General features: G+C 37.3%; 1 protein-coding gene across 2 annotated transcripts in view; it reads left to right on the top strand.

The window, feature by feature from the left end:
• The window catches only part of ZFAND3 (zinc finger AN1-type containing 3), a 152,894-nt gene that overhangs the window by 18,135 nt on the left and 115,302 nt on the right, over positions 1 to 19,457 (top strand). Inside the window, exons 2-3 of one of the 2 annotated variants that reach the window (XM_049833819.1) lie at positions 17,219 to 17,271; positions 19,133 to 19,173. In XM_049833819.1, the coding sequence (XP_049689776.1) occupies positions 19,146 to 19,173 (28 nt within the window). In that variant the 5' untranslated portion in view covers positions 17,219 to 17,271; positions 19,133 to 19,145. The remainder of the gene's footprint in view (positions 1 to 17,218; positions 17,272 to 19,132; positions 19,174 to 19,457) is intronic. The other variant, XM_049833818.1, reaches the window with a different exon arrangement.

The following is a 19,457-nucleotide window of genomic DNA, read 5'->3' on the forward strand; positions in this document are numbered from 1 at the left end:
TCTCCTATCCTTAACCCCTTTCCTTGTGCCTTAGAATGCATACTGTAACAGTGTGTCAGGAGCCCTATTAGCAACAGGATTTTTCCTGAATAGAGTACTCAATAAATTGCCTGAAGTAGGGAACAAGGCAGGATTACTAAACATATTGGCCAGGGTGGGGGGAACAATTTAGATGTTGGTAATGGAAAAAAAGGTGTTTAAAATACAATTTATGTTCAGGTGTCCTGAATCAGCAGGTTCTCAAATTCACATACTTTCCTGTTAAATTCAGAGAAGTGACAGAGCAAAGAGGGAAGGGCAATAGCTGTCATTAATATGGGTGTTTAACATTCAGTGGTATGAACTTGTAAATAGTTTGGAATATAGTCTTTGCCATAATAAATGGTTGATATATGCAGCAAAAGAAGCCCATGTCGTTTGAGTGAGATGTGGATGCCTGCACTGGGTAAGAAATAGTCCCTGAGGCCAGGCAAACTAAGCTCTCGCATTCCAGGGTGTGATGTTTGATACAGTACAGTTTCAAAAGCCTCAGTAACTTGGAAGATGAGTCAGTAACAAAAAAATGCATTATTCCATCCACAGAAATTTTGCTTTCATAATTAAATGCAATGTTGATAGAATGAAAAACTGTCATATAACATAGCTTTTATGGAGAAGGCTAATGTTTTTAGAGGTGTTCTGCTTTCCCCTAACCTACCTTTGAATTATTTGAGACCATTCTATAAAATCATACAGCTTTTTTTATATTATATACTGTAAATGCCAGAAATAAGGCTACAATCACTGACCTTCAGCTGTATAATGGTAAGATAAAAAAATTTTGAAAACTTTGGGCCCGAGATACAAAGGGCATTGCTTTGTACATCAGGGAAACTTCACTCAAGAGTAAAGTCCAGAATATTCATCTGCTTAGTCCAATTCATAAGCTTTTTTTAAAAAAAAAATCCCACCAAACAAACCCAAAACATGTAGTACTTCTGTTCCAACTAAAAGTGATGATTCAAAATAAGATGCTCACCTTTAAGAAACAAAAAGCAGTACAAGGAAAGACAGATACAACAGTCTGTCCCATTGGCAGCTGAGAGGAAAGAGGCAGTTTGTTCAAAAATTCTTTTTTTTTTAACCTTTGGACCATTCTGTTGCTATTACTGAGGAGGCTTCTGGACCTTCTTGTGTGCTCTGTGATGAAATGTTCATGGTGTATTACAGAAACACACCCTGCCCGCATTGTGTGACTGGTTTTATCATAGGTCTTATAAAGGAAAAATGAAAGCTACTGCAGTGTAGCTACAGTTCTCTTGCACAGTACAAAAATGAATACAACTCTCGTTCCTCTGAAACTGCTAACACAGCGATGGTTGTATTGGTGTAGCTGATGGGTAAACTATGATGTGAATTAGTTAAATGCAAGCTAGAACTGTATTTGTGTCTTGAAGCTTTGGGAAAGTGTTCGTCACTGATTTGCAACTAGTAAGGAAATTTAGTTTTGAAAGCAAAAATAGTGTGAGATTGTTGGGGAGATGGGAGGATTTGGGGTTTTTTCTTCTTTTTTCCCAGAATGAGTATTTTAACAGGAAAGAACTTGTTTTATAATGTTAAGGCATTTCATTTCAAATGTGAGGTTTTAAAGAGCCATGTGGTTCTTAAGTATGTTTAGAAAGCTGTCCAGAAAAAAATGACTGTCAAGCAGGATATCTTTATATTATTTTGTACTCTTTCATTACTAAAACCAAGAGCTGACTGCATGACAGTTGCAGTTTGTTATGTCTCATGTACCATTTCTAGTCAGTTTAGGGTTTCCAGACAGCATGTTTCAGAAGCTATAAATTGATGATAATGGCAGTATCCTTATATAGAATATTTATTAATATTTTAATATATATACACAAATATAATACTTATTAATATTTATATATATCGCTTGTATTAAAGCCATAGGCCTTAGTACTTCCTTATTAACTCACATGTTTAATTTGTATAGTTGACTTTGGCGAAGAAGCCATGGTTGTTGTTTTTTTAACTTTAGGATATAGAGAAACAAAATTTGGTTATTTCTTGTGTGATGCAAAAATATGAAGAGTTCTACCTGCATTTAGAAATTCTGATAATTCTAGTTCTCAGATGACCCACAATTTAAATTTTGAATAAAGCTTAATTCTGAGGTCTGAAGCTTCAGCCAGTTGAAAAGCCTGAGATCTTCACTTATGTATTTAAAAAGGGACTGTTAAAAGAAAGTCTCTCTCTTGTTTTTTTTTTCTTCTGTTGTTGTTTTAACCTTTATAGAGACACTTAAAGGCTTTGAAATTTGTTTTATCAATAGAGTTGTTGGGACTGTCAAACCATTTCTTTGCTTCTGTTGAATTAATAAAGTCTCACGAGCAGAAGTGGGAGCTGTTGCAAACCTTTACTGAGGGAGCAGGAAGTGAGTTGAAATATACAGTATTGTTCACTTTAGCATTGCTCAAGCATTTTATGAATGCCTCTCATTCCATTTAAATAGATTAAATATTCATGTTTGGTTCCCTGGCTGCCTTTTTTTTTTTTTTTTTTTTTTTTTTGGTGTTTTTACATCCCAATGTGTTTATTCTCCCACCTTCTGAATTGCTAGTTCTTATGCTGAAAGAAAAACAGGAAATAGACCAGAACTCTTGTAATGTAGTGTAAAAAAGAAGCAAATACATTTTTGTGTAGATTACTCATACTTTATTTTGTGGAGAAATATCCTGGATTATTTTGCATACATGATACTGAATCTTGTAATAAGATAAGTTACAGGATTGATCCTGTTTCTCTTAATACAGTATTCAACATTTCCACTTCTGTGAATAACATACAAGACCACCACATCAAAAATGTATTTGGCTGCCATGTGCTACTGATAGGCTCTTAATAGTACAGTCCAATTTTTGTAATGATATTTGTTCCCTATAGATTTATTTGCAGACATTGCAGGCTGTGTTGTCATATAGTAGTGCCCACTACAGATGGCATTCACTGCAGCCTTGCAATACAAATGTAAGCAGGCCATGATTTAGCTTGGATTTTGTAGAGCTGAGGGATGATCTGCTGAACTTGGTGCAAGTCGTACTGTGACTCATTCATTGGTGCTGAAGTGCGGTAACCTGTTTCTGTAATACATTTCCTTTATGCAGTAAATTCCCATTAGTGTTGCTAGTGGTTCAGCTGATTCAGTGTTTACAACAGCAGGAACCCTTGTGTGCTCATAGTTTGAGTTATAAAATGTCTCACAGATGTTAAAGTACCTAGAGAATTAAAAATGTTCAGTGCAAACTGGCAGAGATGTAACACAGCAGAAAGGCAGTAGGATAACTTCTGCCCTGTATGGGTACTTCTTTGTGATGCCTCGTCATCTTCGGGGTCATGGGTACAATCCATTAGGTGGTTATACGTATAGTGTATTTGAAAGTATATAGGGTCATCAGAGTTTTTATTGAATAAACAGTGAATTTAATTTTCTGACTTTGGCTATGTGTGAAGGCCAAGGGGAAGTGAGCACCACCTAATATGAGATGAGCAGTCTCTCCCCAACTTCCTTTGCCATTTTTGTATTGCCAGGTCTGGTTTTGTTTTTTTGTTTTGTTTTCATTTGTTTGTTTTGTTTTTGTTTTTTAAGAGTTCTGCAGACTTTTTAAGCCAAGAGCTAAACTGAGATTTGGAGTCCAGGCTACTTTCTCAAGATCAGTTAGACACTGGAACAATTTGCCAGTGCTTCATAGGATGTGCTCAAGAAAAGACAGGTGGAATATTTACTATTAAATAACCTCCTGTATTAGTGGAGAACACAGTGGGACACAGCTGGCCTTTCTTAGAAACTCTTTCAGTTTAACCCATATCTAGCTCATACCAGAAACTTCTCTCAGGAGACTAAGTGGTTTTAAGAATGCTTAAGATTTATTTTTAAAAGATATTTTTAAAGTTGGCTATAGTTGCATACATATCACACTACCTGCATTATATCTTTTGCTCTCAATCACCCTAATATCTTTAAGACAATAAAGATTTGAGTTCTGATTGGAGAATATTGTTGTTGTAGTTCTGACTGCCTTTTCAACTGATAAGTAAATAAGCAATAGGGGTTTATGTTCATGCCTCTGGTTCTAATGTAACAAATTCTGGGGGTTTCCAGGTTCTACCAGGTGGTAGGTGGAAGTATGCCTGTGGGTAAGTGAATTGACTATAGTAGATTGGGAGCAGTACTGATTGACAGCATAAGGAATTATGTATGGTGTTTTGTTCCTTGTAAGGGATAATAGTAGCAGCACAGAAACTTTTGCAGTCATGAGCGTGAGTTAAAATTATTTTCAAATAGCGAGTCCTTTAAGCCTTTGAGATAAGTGCTAAAATGTCAGATCTTCAGTCTTCTTGTTTTTTTTTTTAGTATCCACACTTTATAACTTTGATTTCCTATGCTCCGTTTAGAACACCTAAAACTTAAACACAAAAGTGTGTATCCTGGTGTTAAGTCATGACCTAATAAATGCTTTAGTTTGTATGATCTTCTATGTTAGTAAATAATTCGAGAGCTATGCTATCTGGCATGGTAGCAGACTGAGTATTCTTTTGATCACTTATTTTTCAGTTCCTTATACTTCAGTTGGTAGACTGGAGTTTGCCTTGCCTCAGTTTACATCTTCCACCTATGTAGGCAGGTTATGTAGGTGAGGGTACTTTTTTGAACAGTTTAATGTGTCGGAGTAGTTATATTTTAAGTTTAATAAGGGAATCAAGTTTAGACTGAGGACAAAATCCTTCCAATAGTTGTGATGAGGGTGTAAAAAGCAAAATCGGAGTATTTACCTATAATGGTCTGTGTTTCATTTTGACTTTTTAATTTTTTTTGTGTTTTTTGTTTTGTTTTTTAAATCTCCCCACCCCCCACCCTCCCCCGTCATTATTTTAGTAATTGTCCAAAACCGATGGACTGGGTTAGGTTATATTTGCTAATGTTTTTATTCTGTATCTAGTTCAGTATTTTGCCTTGTTTATCTTGTTCTCTGATAATGAGAAGATTTGGGAGTGTGGGAATAACAAGGGAAGAACACTGGAGAAGGAGAACTTTCCTGATTCTTTTTCCTTTTTTTTTTTCATTTTTTATTTTTATTACTATGCAAAAGATGGGCTGTATGGGGAAAGATATCTGAAAGGTATCTGTGGATCTGTTCTTTTCCCCTGGTCCTTTTTGCTGTTCCCTGAGTACAGATGCTCATATTAGAATGTAAGGAATTAATTTTCATGCGTGCTGCAGTTGAACATGCAGAAGAGAGAACAGTTCGTGAACACAGTTGGAAACAAAACAATTGACCCCTCTGACAAGATCACTAGCACTTTGGATGTTTTAACTAAGAATGTTTTATTGGGATAGCTAGATATATTAACTACCCAATCTTGAATATTTGGGAATGAACTGCTGTTGTTTCCTTTCTGAATTTTGAGAAATATAGGTTTTTATGTATATTTTGAAGAGCTATAGAGAGATGAAAGATGGAAAAAATAAGATAAACTCAGAATAATCTAGCGTAAAAATGCCAGTGCAGCTCCATAAGGAACAAACTCTTGTCTGTTAGATCCAATTCAGCACTGTTGCTGTTGGTCTGGGTTGGTTTTTGTATACTATGCTCATTCTATTTCAGTGCCTATGGAAGATACCTCATGCTGTTGACTTCTTGTTCAATGTGATGACTGTGGTAGGGACCATATAGCTGCAAAAGAGAAGGGAAAGATTTTATTTGCCTATATAAAACAAGAAAAGCATCTGTAAAGTTATTAATAACATTTATCTATTATGACTCAAAACACTTTTGTTTAATTGTATCCTTTTGTTTTGATTTTTTCATTATTTACATAAAGTTAAATATGCAGACATACATACACTCAACTTTCCTATTACAGAAAGTTATTCTTCTATCAGGTATTTATTTTCAAGAGTTTGTTTTCTCTGTGGAAGAAATTAATAAACATAGACTTGTAATATACCAGTCTTATTCAGTGAATTAGGTGCATGTTATCTTGGATTAACATGTGATAAAAGAAAATGCCAAAGACCAGGATATTGTCTACTAAAAGAATGCATAGGATGCTCTTCATCCTGTTTTTGAAGGAGCTTTAATACTTCTTGGTTGTTCTATATTTGAACTAAATCGTATTGTTACAGTTACAGAAAGACAAGTAGCTAGACCTATGAGCTAACTGTAGTTAATGAGAAGATTGAAGATAATAATTTAGTATTTGCTGTTATATCAGTGATGGGCAGGTTTTAAATCTGTACTTTCCAAGTAACTTTTTTCCCCCCTGGAATTGGGAGTGGAGTATTTAAGGTGCTTTTTCTTTGTGAAAAAACTTGAATACTACTGTTTCTATTGTATTTGCTCTTGGAGATCAGGCAGTTGCATTCAGAATGCTTAAAAAAGCAAGACATTGACTCTATGGAGCATTACATTATTTTAAAGGTGTTTCCTATTTTGCACCACAAATTCTGGACACTGTGGCTAAAGTGATTTGGGCTCAGGGTGTTTATTACAGTGATCCTATATTTTAATGTGTAGTTCTTTAGCCTAGTTAAATGCATTTGAAGTTTTTTTCTGCTCAAAGTAAAATTGAGAGAGTTTTGAAATAGCATAGCTGGATAAAGTGCAAAGTTGAGGTAGCTGTTGCTCCTGGGCACGAGAGTCATAGGACTTGAGGGAAGCAGCCCATTTACTTGCAGTCCAGTTGCTGAACTCTACTACCACATAGTTGAGTCATTAAGTTGAGTCATTAACTTTCCAGCAACCATTACTTGGAAAAAGAATGGACTTGACCAGCATGCCCCAGGTCAAGCTCAGGTCTCAGAAATCATGTTGGAAATGCAGGGGAAAGCTGAGGTTTTCAGTCATTAAAATTCTCTTTGTATGCTTAATGTTTTAATCATGGCTTAAAAAAAAAAAAAAAAAAAAAAAAGACAAAACAACCAATGTTCCCCACCTCCTAAAAAAATCCAAACCAAACAAATAACCCCAGCAAAACAACCCTAAGGAAAAATATCCTTTAGGTGTCATGAAGAATATGTTGACTGTATGGATCACAAGTGGTAGGGGAGGCAGTGATTCTTTTCAGGTATAGCAGGAAGAGAAACAAGCATGATGATGTACTGCCTGCTGTCTTGTGTAAAGAATTAAAAACTTAAATGGTTTGCAATGTTCCATCTGCTGCTCAGACTTTCAAGCACTTCTATTTTATTCTGTATTTCTTGATCTAACTGCAGATTCTGCTCCCCACCCACTCCCCCCACTGCTTTGGGATTTGGCTTTTAACGGGATGTTTTGGGACAGTTGAGCATATGTCATTTATAACAAGTAAAGGGTCTGAGGGCTGAAGGCAGTTTTCATGGCCAGCATCCACTGTGTCATAGAAGCTCCTGAGAAGGCAACTTTATGCTTCTCTGAAAAGAAGATGCTGCTTTTATATAAACTATCAATGGAGCTGTAGATAACTTATCATATGTCATCATTTACTGAAATAATAGTGTTTAGTGTGTGACTTCTTTATATATCTTCAGTTGCGTTTGTGTCTTGGGTGTACATTTCTGGGAAAAAAAAAATCCCACCTTCTTCTATGTTCAGATTAATATCTTGCTTTGTGTAAGTTTTTCTGTTTGTCATTGTCAGCCTCACTCTTACTTATAGTGTTCTCCTTTTTTTTTTTTTTTTTTTTTTTTTTTTTTTTTTTTCTTTTGAGGGCTTATTGGCTTTTTTCAAATGGTGTTGCCAAACATTTATGTTCGTATTGGTTTGTTGCTTGGACTCTTTGTTGTTGTAAATTTTACCTGATTTATTTAGGTTTTTTCAGACACTTCAGAAGTTGTATGTATAACACAGAAGCATCTTGAAGGAATTGTTTGTAAGCAGTTTTATGCTGGTTAGAAATGCTGCATTCCTTGGAATTATGCTTAACTTTGGCTTTGTGGTAGAAGACCTGGAAGTTAATGTGAGAGAAGATGCCTTCTCAAGTTTAAATACCCGAAGTGGTGTTCTGGCCCAAGACTTTGTGTAAGGTGTTAGTGCAAATAGTACTTTATAACATTTCTGCACTATAGCAAGCGAGTGACACTGTTTCTTTACTCTGGGTTGTGTTTTGAGGCTAGGGGTCTCTGTTCATTACCTGAGAGATGCAAAATCTGGTACAGACTTCTGCCTGAGAGCTCTTAGGAAGTTGACCAAAATTTCTGGATGACTAAGATAAGCATTCAAATCTGCTTGTGTTACCAGCAACATAGTTCTGGGTGGTTGAAATACAACTGACCTCAGTGGTTTTTGTGCTGGTTATGATGAGTTATCAGTAGTTTTATTTCACTTTAAAAAATGACTTATAATGTATTTTTTTTCAATTTTTCTTTCTCTCTTTCATTTTTCTGTTATTGTACCAGCAGGGCAGAATTGTTTTCTGCCAGTATAGGTGGATCTGCTTTTAGGAATGTTTGGTTTAAATAGTTAACTGGCAGATTGCTCTTAGTCATAGGTGTATCCTTGATACAATTCATTTAAAATTCCTGAAGGAAGAACTGAAGTACTTTTGCTCTCTAGAACAGTATCATGAGATGTGGCTACAATTTCCCACCTGGGAACTGAAAATGACTGTGTGTAGTCAGGTGCAGAGGCAGCACTGACTGAAGTAAGAGCCATGTTGCTTCCTGACTGTATAATTGGGTACAAGGCTAGCTAGGATGGAAGAAAGTGAATTTCCTGCAGTGAACTTCCAGCTAAGCTTTTGAAGGCTTTACTGAAACCTGTTTTAAATGGGGAGGAGGAAAAATGCCTGCTAACTTACATACTGGTAGCTTCTTTTAGATGTGTGTTTATGAACAGTGTAATAAGATGGGATTGCAGGCACATTGTTAAAATTCTTCATCTGCTTTTCAAGAAGTGCTACAATTCTACTGTAGCATGCAGTTCCAGAGGGGTTCGATAAGAAGGAGTGCAAAGAACTGTAAAAATGAGATTGTCACTCATTTGCTGTTACATTGCTGCTTTTTGGGGTGGCTTAAGGAGCTTTAGGCAAGTGAGGTATCCTGCTGGACAACCTGCTCATTACTGCATAGGACGTAGGTCCTTACCAGTCTGGAACAGCAATGCTTTCTTGCTTTGTCCAAGGGATAATCTTTCCTCTTCTTTCTGGCTGCTTTATTCTGAACCTAGTTTCCTATGCTTTAACTCACAGAAATGACTAGTCAAAATAATTCTTGGGGTTCTGACTTTGTCACGTCTTTTGCATATAGTGCACCTTCAGGTGCTTTCTCTCTCCGTGTTTGGGATGGTCAACATCTTAAACTCCTTTTTGCTTGTGTAATGTTTGACTTGTTAGACATTAAAAGTAGATCTCTGCAACAAAGGAGTTTATCTTATAATTTTGATAATATGTTAGCTTTTGAGAGAACATCTATGGCACAGTCCTTAAACCAGACTTTGTTAGTGTGTTTTGTTAATACTGTGCAACAGCGTTTTTTAACTGGTTTACATAAGTTGTCCCTGTAACTGTTATTTAACATGCATACAACAGACAAAGTCTTTGAAATACTTTGCAAGGCTTTTTTTTTTTTTCCTGTCATTCAAAAGTTCTAATTGTTCTAAGCCATTTTAATGCCAGGCATTTCAAAGTATTTTTTTTTTGCCAAAGAAAAATAACTTTGAAAAAAAATATGCTTCTCTATGCTTTTGCATAGAGAAGAAACATGCTGGGCTTAAATTGAGCAAAAATAAAAAGTTTTCCTATTTTGTAAGCTAAATCTGGTTGTTCAGATCAGGAAATGTTTCAGGAAGGTTTCCTGGGGAGTGTCGATATATAATTAGCCATGACTTTAAGTTGGGGACAAAATGGATACTTTCTTGAGGTTTCTTCCAGCTTCTTTTTTCTAAGATTGTTTTCCTATTTACTATTTATTACTGATCCTGTGGTAAAGGAATAACACAAATGGAATAGGTTTTTGAGTGCTGTTTATGCAAGTAGTGGAGTGTCTGATCTGAAGAAAAAGATAAAGTTGATATGATTTCATATTGTAAATCTGAAGAAGATGATTGTGTTGTCATAGGGCAATGTTAGTTATTACCTGCAATGCACGTAAATAATAATATCCTTGAGAAATCGGTGGAAGGTGGGTAGATCAGAACTTTCAGATTTTATTCCTGCTTTACTAAAGGCCTCTTGGACTCTTAGTATTTCAACCTTTTTACTGTCCTTTAAATAGTAGGCTACATATCTTTGTGAAAAGAATTTTGAAGACTTGCAGAGAAATGTTTGGTATAGGATTTTGCTGCCGAGTTGTTTGTTTTTTTAAAGAAAGTGTAGAGACATGTATTCATGGGAATATGAAGCATTTAGCTTTGACTGGAGGGCAGCAAGTTTGTAAGCTCAGCTAGAAACCCAACTGAATCTGATCTAAGTTCTTACAACCTCTCTTACCTAGTTTAGATGCATTGGCTTCTTTGCAGTTTATTGTATGAATTGTTGCAGAAGGCTTTAAATTGAAACTCTATCGGTGCTTTTGTGTCAGAGCCCATGATATGTTTTGTAAGAGTAAGGAGCTACTTTGTTGCTGTGTATTTTCCCCTGTTACTCTTGTGTATTTGTAGTCTTCTCTGGCCTCATTGTCAAAAAAGCGCTTCAGTGTCTTTGTATATTTAAAAGACAAAAAGTGCTTCAGCCATAGAGTTTTAAAAGAATGGTTTAGTATAGCCATTGAAAAATAAAAATCGGGATATAGCTACTTCATTGGGATGCATCAGCATCTATAAATGCTTCTATAGGTACCTCAGTGATAAAAGCTTCTATATTGAGTATCTATATTGTCAAATGCTAAAAAGGCTTTTATAGGTACATTGGTGTTAAAAGGAAGGCTAGGGAAAATGTGGGCCTTCTCTGGAAGGAAATGGAACACCTGGTTGTCCGGGATGTGGAGAAGGCAGAGGTACTCAATGGCTTTTCTGCCTCAGTCTTCACTGGCAAGTGCTCCAGCCACACTGCCCAAGTTGCAGGAGGCAAAGGCAGGGACTGGGAGAATGAATAACTGCCCACTGTAGGAGATCAGGTTCAAGACCATGTAAGGAACCTGAAGGTGCGCGAGTCTGTGGGACCTGATGAGATGCATCTGGGGGTCCTGAGCGAACTGGCGGATGAAATGGCTAAGCCACTATCCATATTTCAGAAGTTGTGGCAGTTGGGTGAAGTTCCCACTGACTGGAGAACGGAAAACAAACTCCCCATTTTTAAAAAAAGGAATACCCAGGGAACTACAGGCCAGTCAGTCTCACCTCTGTGCCCAGAGTGGATCCACCTGGAAACTATGCTAGGGCACATGGAAAATGAGGAGGTGATCAGTCACAGCCAATGTGGCTTCGCTAAGGGCAAATTGTGCCTGACAAACTTGGTGGCCTTTTGGGATTACAGCATTGGTGGATAAGGGAAGAGCAATGGACATCATCTACCTGGACTTGTGCAAAGTGCTTGACACTGTCCCGCATGACATCCTTCTCTCTAAACTGGAGAGGCATGGATCTGATGGATTGACCACTTGGTGGTTAAGCAATTGGCTGGATGGTCACACTGAAAGAGTTGCGGTCAGCAGCTCAATGTCTGAGTGCAGACCAGTGATGAGTGGCTGTTCCTCAGGGGTCAGTATTGGGACCGGCACCGTTTAACATCTTTGTCAGCCGCATGGATGGTGGGGTTGAGTGCACCCTCAGCAAGATTGCCAACAACACCAAGCTGAGTGGTGTCGTTGACACACTGGAAGGAAGGGATGCCATCCAAGGGTGGGCATCTGTGAACCTCATGAAGATCAAGACCAAGTGCAAGGTCCTGCGCATGGGTCAGGGCAATCTCAAGCAAAAATACAGGCTGGGCAGAGAATGGATTGAGAGCAGCCCTGAGGAGAAGGACTTGGCAGTATTAGTGGATGAAGACTTGAATATGACCTGACAAAGTATACTCGCAGCCCAGAAAGCCAATCGCATTCTGGGCTGCATCAAAAGAAGAGTGGCTAGCAGGCTGGGGGAGGTGATTCTCCCCCTCTACTCCGCTCTTGTGAGACCCCACCTGGAGTACTGTGGTCAGTTCTGCGACCCCCAACATAAGAAAGACATAGACCTGCTTCAGCGGCTCCAGACGAGGACCGTGAAGATGATCGGGGGGCTAAAGCACCTCCCTTATGAGGATAGTCTGAGAGAGCTGAGGTTGTTTAGCCTAGAGAAGAGAAGGCTCTGGGGAGACCTTAAAGGGGGCCTACAGGAAAGTTGGGGAGGGACTCTTTATCAGGGAGTGTAGTGATAGGATGAGGGGTAATGGCTTTAAACTGAAAGAGGGTAGATTTAGACTAGGTATTAGGAAAAAATTCTTTACTGTGAGGGTGGTGAGACACTGCAACAGGTTGCCCAGAGAGGTTGTGGGTGCCCCATCCGTGGAAGTGTTCAAGGCCGGGCTGGATGGGGCTTTGAGCAACCTGGTCTAGGGGAAGGTGTCCCTGCCTTAAGGTTCCTTCCAACCTAAGCTATTCTATGTTTCTATCATCTTTTGAGTGTGGAAAGCTGTCAGAAGGGCATTGCACTATTACACTGTGCTGTGCATGAAGTTTGCCCTCCATTTAATTTCAAATTGAGGTCAGGATGATGAGGTCCTTACAAACATGTGACTCACTGAAGCATCATTTTCAGCAGCTTACCAAAAATCTTGAAATGATAAGGAATGCTTAAATTGTTCCTGGTGAAAATGAGGAGTCCAAAACTAGAATACTCGTATTTTCCAAGGGAAAAAACTTGTAGTAGTAATCATAAAATCTTACTATAACACTTTTCTAATTGAACTAGAATTCTTATCACTGAGCGTATAGGTATAGAACAGCTGATGAAGTAGGGGACACTGTCTGCATTTGTGGGATATTTGATTCCAAATTTTGGTTCGCTTAAAAACCTGTTTCTGAGTATATGTGAATGTTTCTGGTTGCCAAGTTCTCTACAGGTCCACCTGCATTTCACGTGCTCCACTTCTACTCTTTTATACGAAAAGAATTTGACATACGTCATTCTTGAAGAATAACTGAGCTGCCTCAGTCTGAAAATATGAATAATTGTTTAAACAGTCCAAAAAACATTGCCTGTATCGCCTTGGCAAGATCATAAATTAAGGAGGAACAATAAATATCAAATATGCAGCGTATATGAAATCAATAAGGTGACTTTTGATTTAGAAAAGTAAAATGTCTTTTCTTCAGAAGCTGGTGTTCAGGATATACAGGATTTTCAAAGGACGATTAAGAGTCTTATTAACAGTCTAATTAACCTCCTTTCTGTACAAGGTGAAGTGTTGTGCTCTAAGCAAATGATAAAAAAGTGTGAGGGAAATATAGAATTGGATCAATTTATTTTAATGATAAATAATCCTTCTAGTCTGGTTGGATGAAAGTAAACGTATGTGGGCTAAGGTTTTGCTTTTGCTGTGTGCCAGGATTCAGCTCTGAGTGAATTCTTCAACAGTTATAAACCTTTGAAAATTGCTTTATAATGGAAATGGTGACAGACCATTAACTACAGTAGTATAAATGTGTTGAGTTAACATATGTATAGTTGTCCTAAGTTGCCAAATGCATGAAACAGTATATGCTGAATGTATAATGTATTTAGTTTTAACTAATTGATTACATGATTCATATTACATTAATGTTTCTCAAATGTACGGCCCCTGACAATATTGGACAGGTATCATTCAGAGGATAAGATATATTTGTACTGTAGTGACACTGTGATCCCACTCTAATTGCTATGCTGGAAGGGGACCAAGAAGCATTTAACATGATGCATTTAATCACCAGTGCAGTTATGGTGCCACTGAAGCAGATATGTTTTGCTACTACCAAGTCATCGGAACGTCTAAATCATAAAGGTTCACTACTAGATAGGCTGGAAAACGTTGTTCCCAATAAAAATGCAGAATCTGGGATTTTGCAATCACACTTAATTAGTATCTGTGGCTTAAGCATCTTTAGAATTAAATATCTAATGCATGCATGCTATATGAATGCATTTTTTCTCCAAACTCCTTATTCTTCCATCCTCAAAAGACAACTGAACGAAAATTATTTTCAAGAGAGATCATTATTCTGGTCGTGTTTTTCAAGCATTGAGAATATACACCTATACTAGAATATTTACTTATTTTTACTCTGGTGCAGCTGCATGATTCTTGCTATTGGTGAGCATCTACATTAATTATACTAGGTCACTATTACCTTAAAAACTGTAGAAGGCATCCTAATATAGATGAAACTGAGCATTTTGTATTGCCCTTTGACACTTGTGTGGAGTTAAGCTAGTATTAGTTTTTAGCGTTTCTGGTTTGCTTTTTTTTTTCCTTTCCTCTTAAAGATGGGATGGGGAAGCTAGGAAGTGCCTGAGAGTGCTGGAAAATGTAGGATTTTGTAACAAAACCTTCAGTATTTATTAGGTGTGCCTATCTAAGTATCTTGGCAGAAAATTATTTTCATTAGGGAGACTGAGTATCCTGAGATCAGACAAATTTCTGTATACTTTTTAACTTGCTTCTAATAAACAGAATTTCCACATGTAATTTGTTCTGGAACCTTCACATTGAGATTGTCTTTTTCTGGCTATTCTGATCAACTACTGTACGTTTAAGAGTCTTGTCTTTGAGATTTATAGCTAGAATTTCAGCTTCATTCTCTAGATGTGGTTTCGTATTGATAAAATCATTTACTGGGAGAGGGAGAAGGAAAAACAAAATTTAAGTGAAGACAGAGTAGAATGTGCATGGATGGCATCTCACAATGGTATCCTGCCAAATGGCAAGAAAGAAAAGGAATAATTAGTAGTATAGGGCATAAATTTGAGTAAATAACTTTCAGTGCTTTTAGTGGAGTAGATATTTCATAAGAATGTACTGGAAGTACTGTATGAAAACGGAATCAGGGAAGCAATCTCTTCAGTTTCATTAGTTAGTTACATATCAATACATAGGATTTGAAATATGTTATTTTTGATATTTAATGGCTTTTGCTGGCTCTCACTTAGCATTATGCACCTTTAACCAGAGATGCAGATGTTGATCTTACTGATTTTAGGACCTTATGGTGGTCTGCATGTGCGTCTATGTGAAGGCTTGTAATATAACAGTGCAAGTAAGGGATAATGGTTTGAATAGCTTCAAATGTGTTTTTTATTTTTATCTTTACATGTGATTTATTTTTTGCTTAAAGTATAAATATGTTATAACTTCCAGGATTTCCGATTTCTGTAAATCTCTTCCTCTTTCAAAGTTCCTATGTCATTGCTATTACTTTCATGGCTGTGTTGTTAAGGGAGCACTTTTTTATTCTGGCAGTGGAAACATTTTTAATACCTACACTTGTTTCAGACCCAGCCCTGTGGAACTGTTGCATGCAAACACTCTGTAGCCTCTGTGGTTTTCCAGCTGGCTTGAAGTATCCTCTGCCTCTAACTTGCTCTGCCACTTGACCTTTAAAGATTGCTTCACCCTGTGGTTTCCAATCTACATAATAATTTTGTGTCACCCATTAGTTAAATTGTTTCTTTTTGACAGGTGGAAGTACCTTCAAATAGGATTTAACCTTATATTCTGCCTCGCAGATAATACCATTCTATTTGTCTTGATTTATCCATAAATATGAATGTCTTCCTGAATACCAGCTTAAATTATGTACAAGCGGAGATTGTAAATTATCAGTATAAAACTGTCTTTCTAGGGATATTGTACATATAAAATGTGTACTGTAGTAATTCTGGATTAGGTGCTGGTAAGCATGAAGCTGACTTTTATGAGGGAAATCTGGGAATTACTTTAATATGTCTGGTTAAAAACTGTGGTGATTTCATATCTGATTCAGAAGCATGTGAAATATCCTCAACCTAATCATGACAGAAGGGTGTAGAAATGTTGGCTGTCAGGCTAAAGACTTGAAGTCTAAACCATGCAATTCTCATTGCCAGGACTGACTTTGAGTTCTAGCTTCACTGTGCCTTATTCACCTTTACAGTCAAGATTTTACCATATGCTCCTAGAAATAACAAAATGTATTGCTTTCCTGTAGAAGTCACCTGCTCTAAGTAGAGTTTGCTACTGTGACCATCTCTTTCCTGTGAAGTGGAAACAGAGGGCTGTATCGTGACCAGGACTGTTCAATATTTTAGAGCTTTGAGTGTTTCAAATAAAATTACCTCTAGAAATAACAAATATTACAGATGTTTAATATATTTGAAAAGGCTATCACGAGCAAAGAAATTCTATATTTTGGTGTTCCTGCCTGGCAGTATGAGCTTCTGGTGAATGCTGAAGTCTCTAGGAGATCATTAATGTAAAACAACGATGTGGTTAACAAGACTTACCTCACAGAGAAAGCGGCAATATGCAGGTTTGCTCAATTCTAAGAGTCTGGTGAGAGAGCCCTTGCCTGCTGTAAAGAGGAAATTCTATCAATGAGAGGAGGGATTTGCAGTGTAACAAAGAGCTGTCAAATATATATTTTACTTGACAGACATTGACACGACTCTCAGATAATACCTAGTAAGTTTGACGTATGTAAACTGCTTAATGCATTTTCTTTGTAAAGCTTTTTCTCTAATTAAATATTGCACTTTCAAAAAGGGGCTGATTGTTGATCAACACTGTTACTGTCTCTAATAAAAAATGCCATTTTTTTAGTTCTAGTACTGTTGATGGATCTGCAGTGACATAAGTGACTGTGTAAAAGAAACTAAGACAAAAAAAAAACCACTCAAAGTTTAGATTCTCATCTTATGTAGCAGCCGCAGACTGACTTGAATGCCTTGAAAAAGCATATAAAAGGATCAGAGAGAAAGTGATCCTTGAAACTGTAACAGTGAACTGAAGTTATTTAGCTCACAAGGTCACTTGTCCAATAGCACTGTCCTTTCCGAAAATCTGAGGGGGGTTTGTGTTATGGGTCAATGGCAGCCTTTTTCCTTTTTTTCACATAACTGTATGTTGTGTGTGTGTATTTTCCATTGTTGGTGTGCTGATAAGTAAATATTATATGAGCCTTTGGATTGATATTTAACAGCTGAGATGGTTGATTATACCACTGAAAACATTTGTCATTGCCCGTTCCAATGTCATCAATATGAACCATCTGAACTCTGCCTTTCTTTTTCTTTGCTGCCCCTGGGGTTTAATGGCTTTGCAGAGAAGCTCCTGCCTGGCATATTGAGCTGCTCCAGAAGGTCTAACCCATAAGCAGTGAGTACTGAACTGCAGCACACTAATGCTGTAGGTGTTGACTCACCATGCTGTTTTTAATTGCAGTTCTTTTGAAGGTAGATAATCTGTGCAGACTGTCAACGTAGATATTGAATCTTTGGGTATATACCAATTTGATGATGTATTTGTATGGCTACAAAATGCTGTTCTGCTTTTCTTTTCCTGGGAATTAACTTTTCTTCTGTGCACATACTGTTTGCATTTAAAACTAGCTTTCATGTGTCCGTGGCTCTTGCTATAGCTGGCAAATGCTTATGTCTCATATCTGCAGTGAACTGTGTTCTAGAATTCTTGAGCCTGATGTAAACCATCTTTCAAATGTGCATGAATTGAAAAGCATCTGTAATGTTTTGATATGACTAATACTAAGATATGATTGACCAAGTCTGGATTTACTTTGTTAGTGGAAAGGGGGGAGAATTCTGTAATTCTGACAAGTATGTTCATTTGTGATCTAACTGCTTTGAAAAAATTGTTACAATTTTTGTTTCAAGATAATAAGCACTTTTGATTTTTATAATTTGTGAATTGTAAGATGCAGATTTCATCTTAATTCCATCCGTGTTTGGCTGGAAATAGAAAATAACTGTTTTGGTAGTCTCAACTCTTTTTGTGTATGCCTATTTCTAAAGATAAAGATACAATTAATTTGGCTAAATGATATCTTTCAGCTAGAGGCTGCCCTGAGGAGGCAAAAAGGTCTTGTGGGCATGGACAGTTTTGGTACAACCTTGCCTGCCAACATATACCTTCAGACCTGCTCAGGATTCTGTTAATGCTCATACATAATGATGGAGCTGATTCAGGAACGCTGAACAAATCAAATATTGGGCAGTGTGCACAGAAACTCGGTTGCTCTTACCTAAAGACATTTCAACATATAGAGAGTGTTTGAGAATATTCTCCAGCTTGCTTTGTAAAGGAGATGTTGTGATGTTAGATGACAACCTTTTGTAAACTGGGAGAAATTTGTTCTCCCATAGTGTATTGCTTTGGTAGTTTCATGGTAGCCGGAGAGAGGTCTATAGCCTTAATTTTTTTTTTTTTTTTTTTTTTTTTGTGAGCCTACTGACTTTTCTTTATGAGGATGAATGCTTGTAGCATAATTGCACAAACACTTTGGAGACATCTGGGAGGCTTAAGATACTGCTGTTGTTCTCCAGCTGTTTTTCTCTCAGCTGAAGGTTGCTGCCCTCAAAGTTGAGCCATACTAATGGATCATATGAACTGTCCTAGTCCATGTCAGTTCAAAGTCAGCCAGGTTATTTTAGATTACTGCTGGATGCAGCTGAGGGTAGTAATGAATAGCTTGAGGTAATAACTTCTTAAGCCATTCCAGCTAGACTTCCAAGAGCACATCTGTCTGTGTCCTTATAAGTGCAATACTTTAATCTCTCTATTGCTGTACTGCATTCAGGATTTGTCAGGACTGCAGACCTGTTGCCAAGGGGAGTCTAAGATTCAAGTGGAATGTATTTGCTCTTCCTGTCTATGATTATTATCATATTGCAATAGAAAGATCCAAATGATGAGTGTGTAACATATACATTTAATGGTAGAGTAAGCTTATTTTCATATAAGAGGTAAATGCGCGGAAGTCATGTTTTGGAAGCTCTTTAGATTGGAAAGAGATTGCCATATGAAGTCTCTTCCCCCTGTCCCTGTTCCTAGTTCAGCCACGTCTAGCCACTTATCTTTGACTCCTAGCCATTTACGTTCTTACCCTCTCTGCACCCTTGCTTCATCTTACCCCCCCCCTAATTCTCTGTATTGATTAGAATTATAATGAATTTTTTAGCTCTTTTTTTTTTTTTTTTTTTTATTTTTATTTTTGCCTCAGGTCCAGCAAGACTATGAATCTCTGTTCCAAATGCTTTGCTGGTAAGTGCAGTAAAAGGTTTTGTGTTTTTGTTAGATTATCAAAACCACATTGTTGGCATCTCCTTTAGGATTTGTGCATGGGTTTATCTTTCTTCAGTGTGTATATGTAATCAGGTTTTCCTTACTTTGGTCCTTCATTTATTTGCTAATCAAGAACCTCTTGTGTAAATGTACCAATCAAACCTTGCTCCTGAAGTTTATGGAATTCTGGAACACCCCTGAACCACAGAGCTCTGCTATCAGCACAGCTCCTGTATGAATGATGTGGCTTTCAAAATGCTTAA

The sequence above is a fragment of the Accipiter gentilis genome, chromosome 30 (assembly GCF_929443795.1).
Source record: "Accipiter gentilis chromosome 30, bAccGen1.1, whole genome shotgun sequence".
Lineage (NCBI taxonomy): Eukaryota > Metazoa > Chordata > Aves > Accipitriformes > Accipitridae > Astur > Astur gentilis.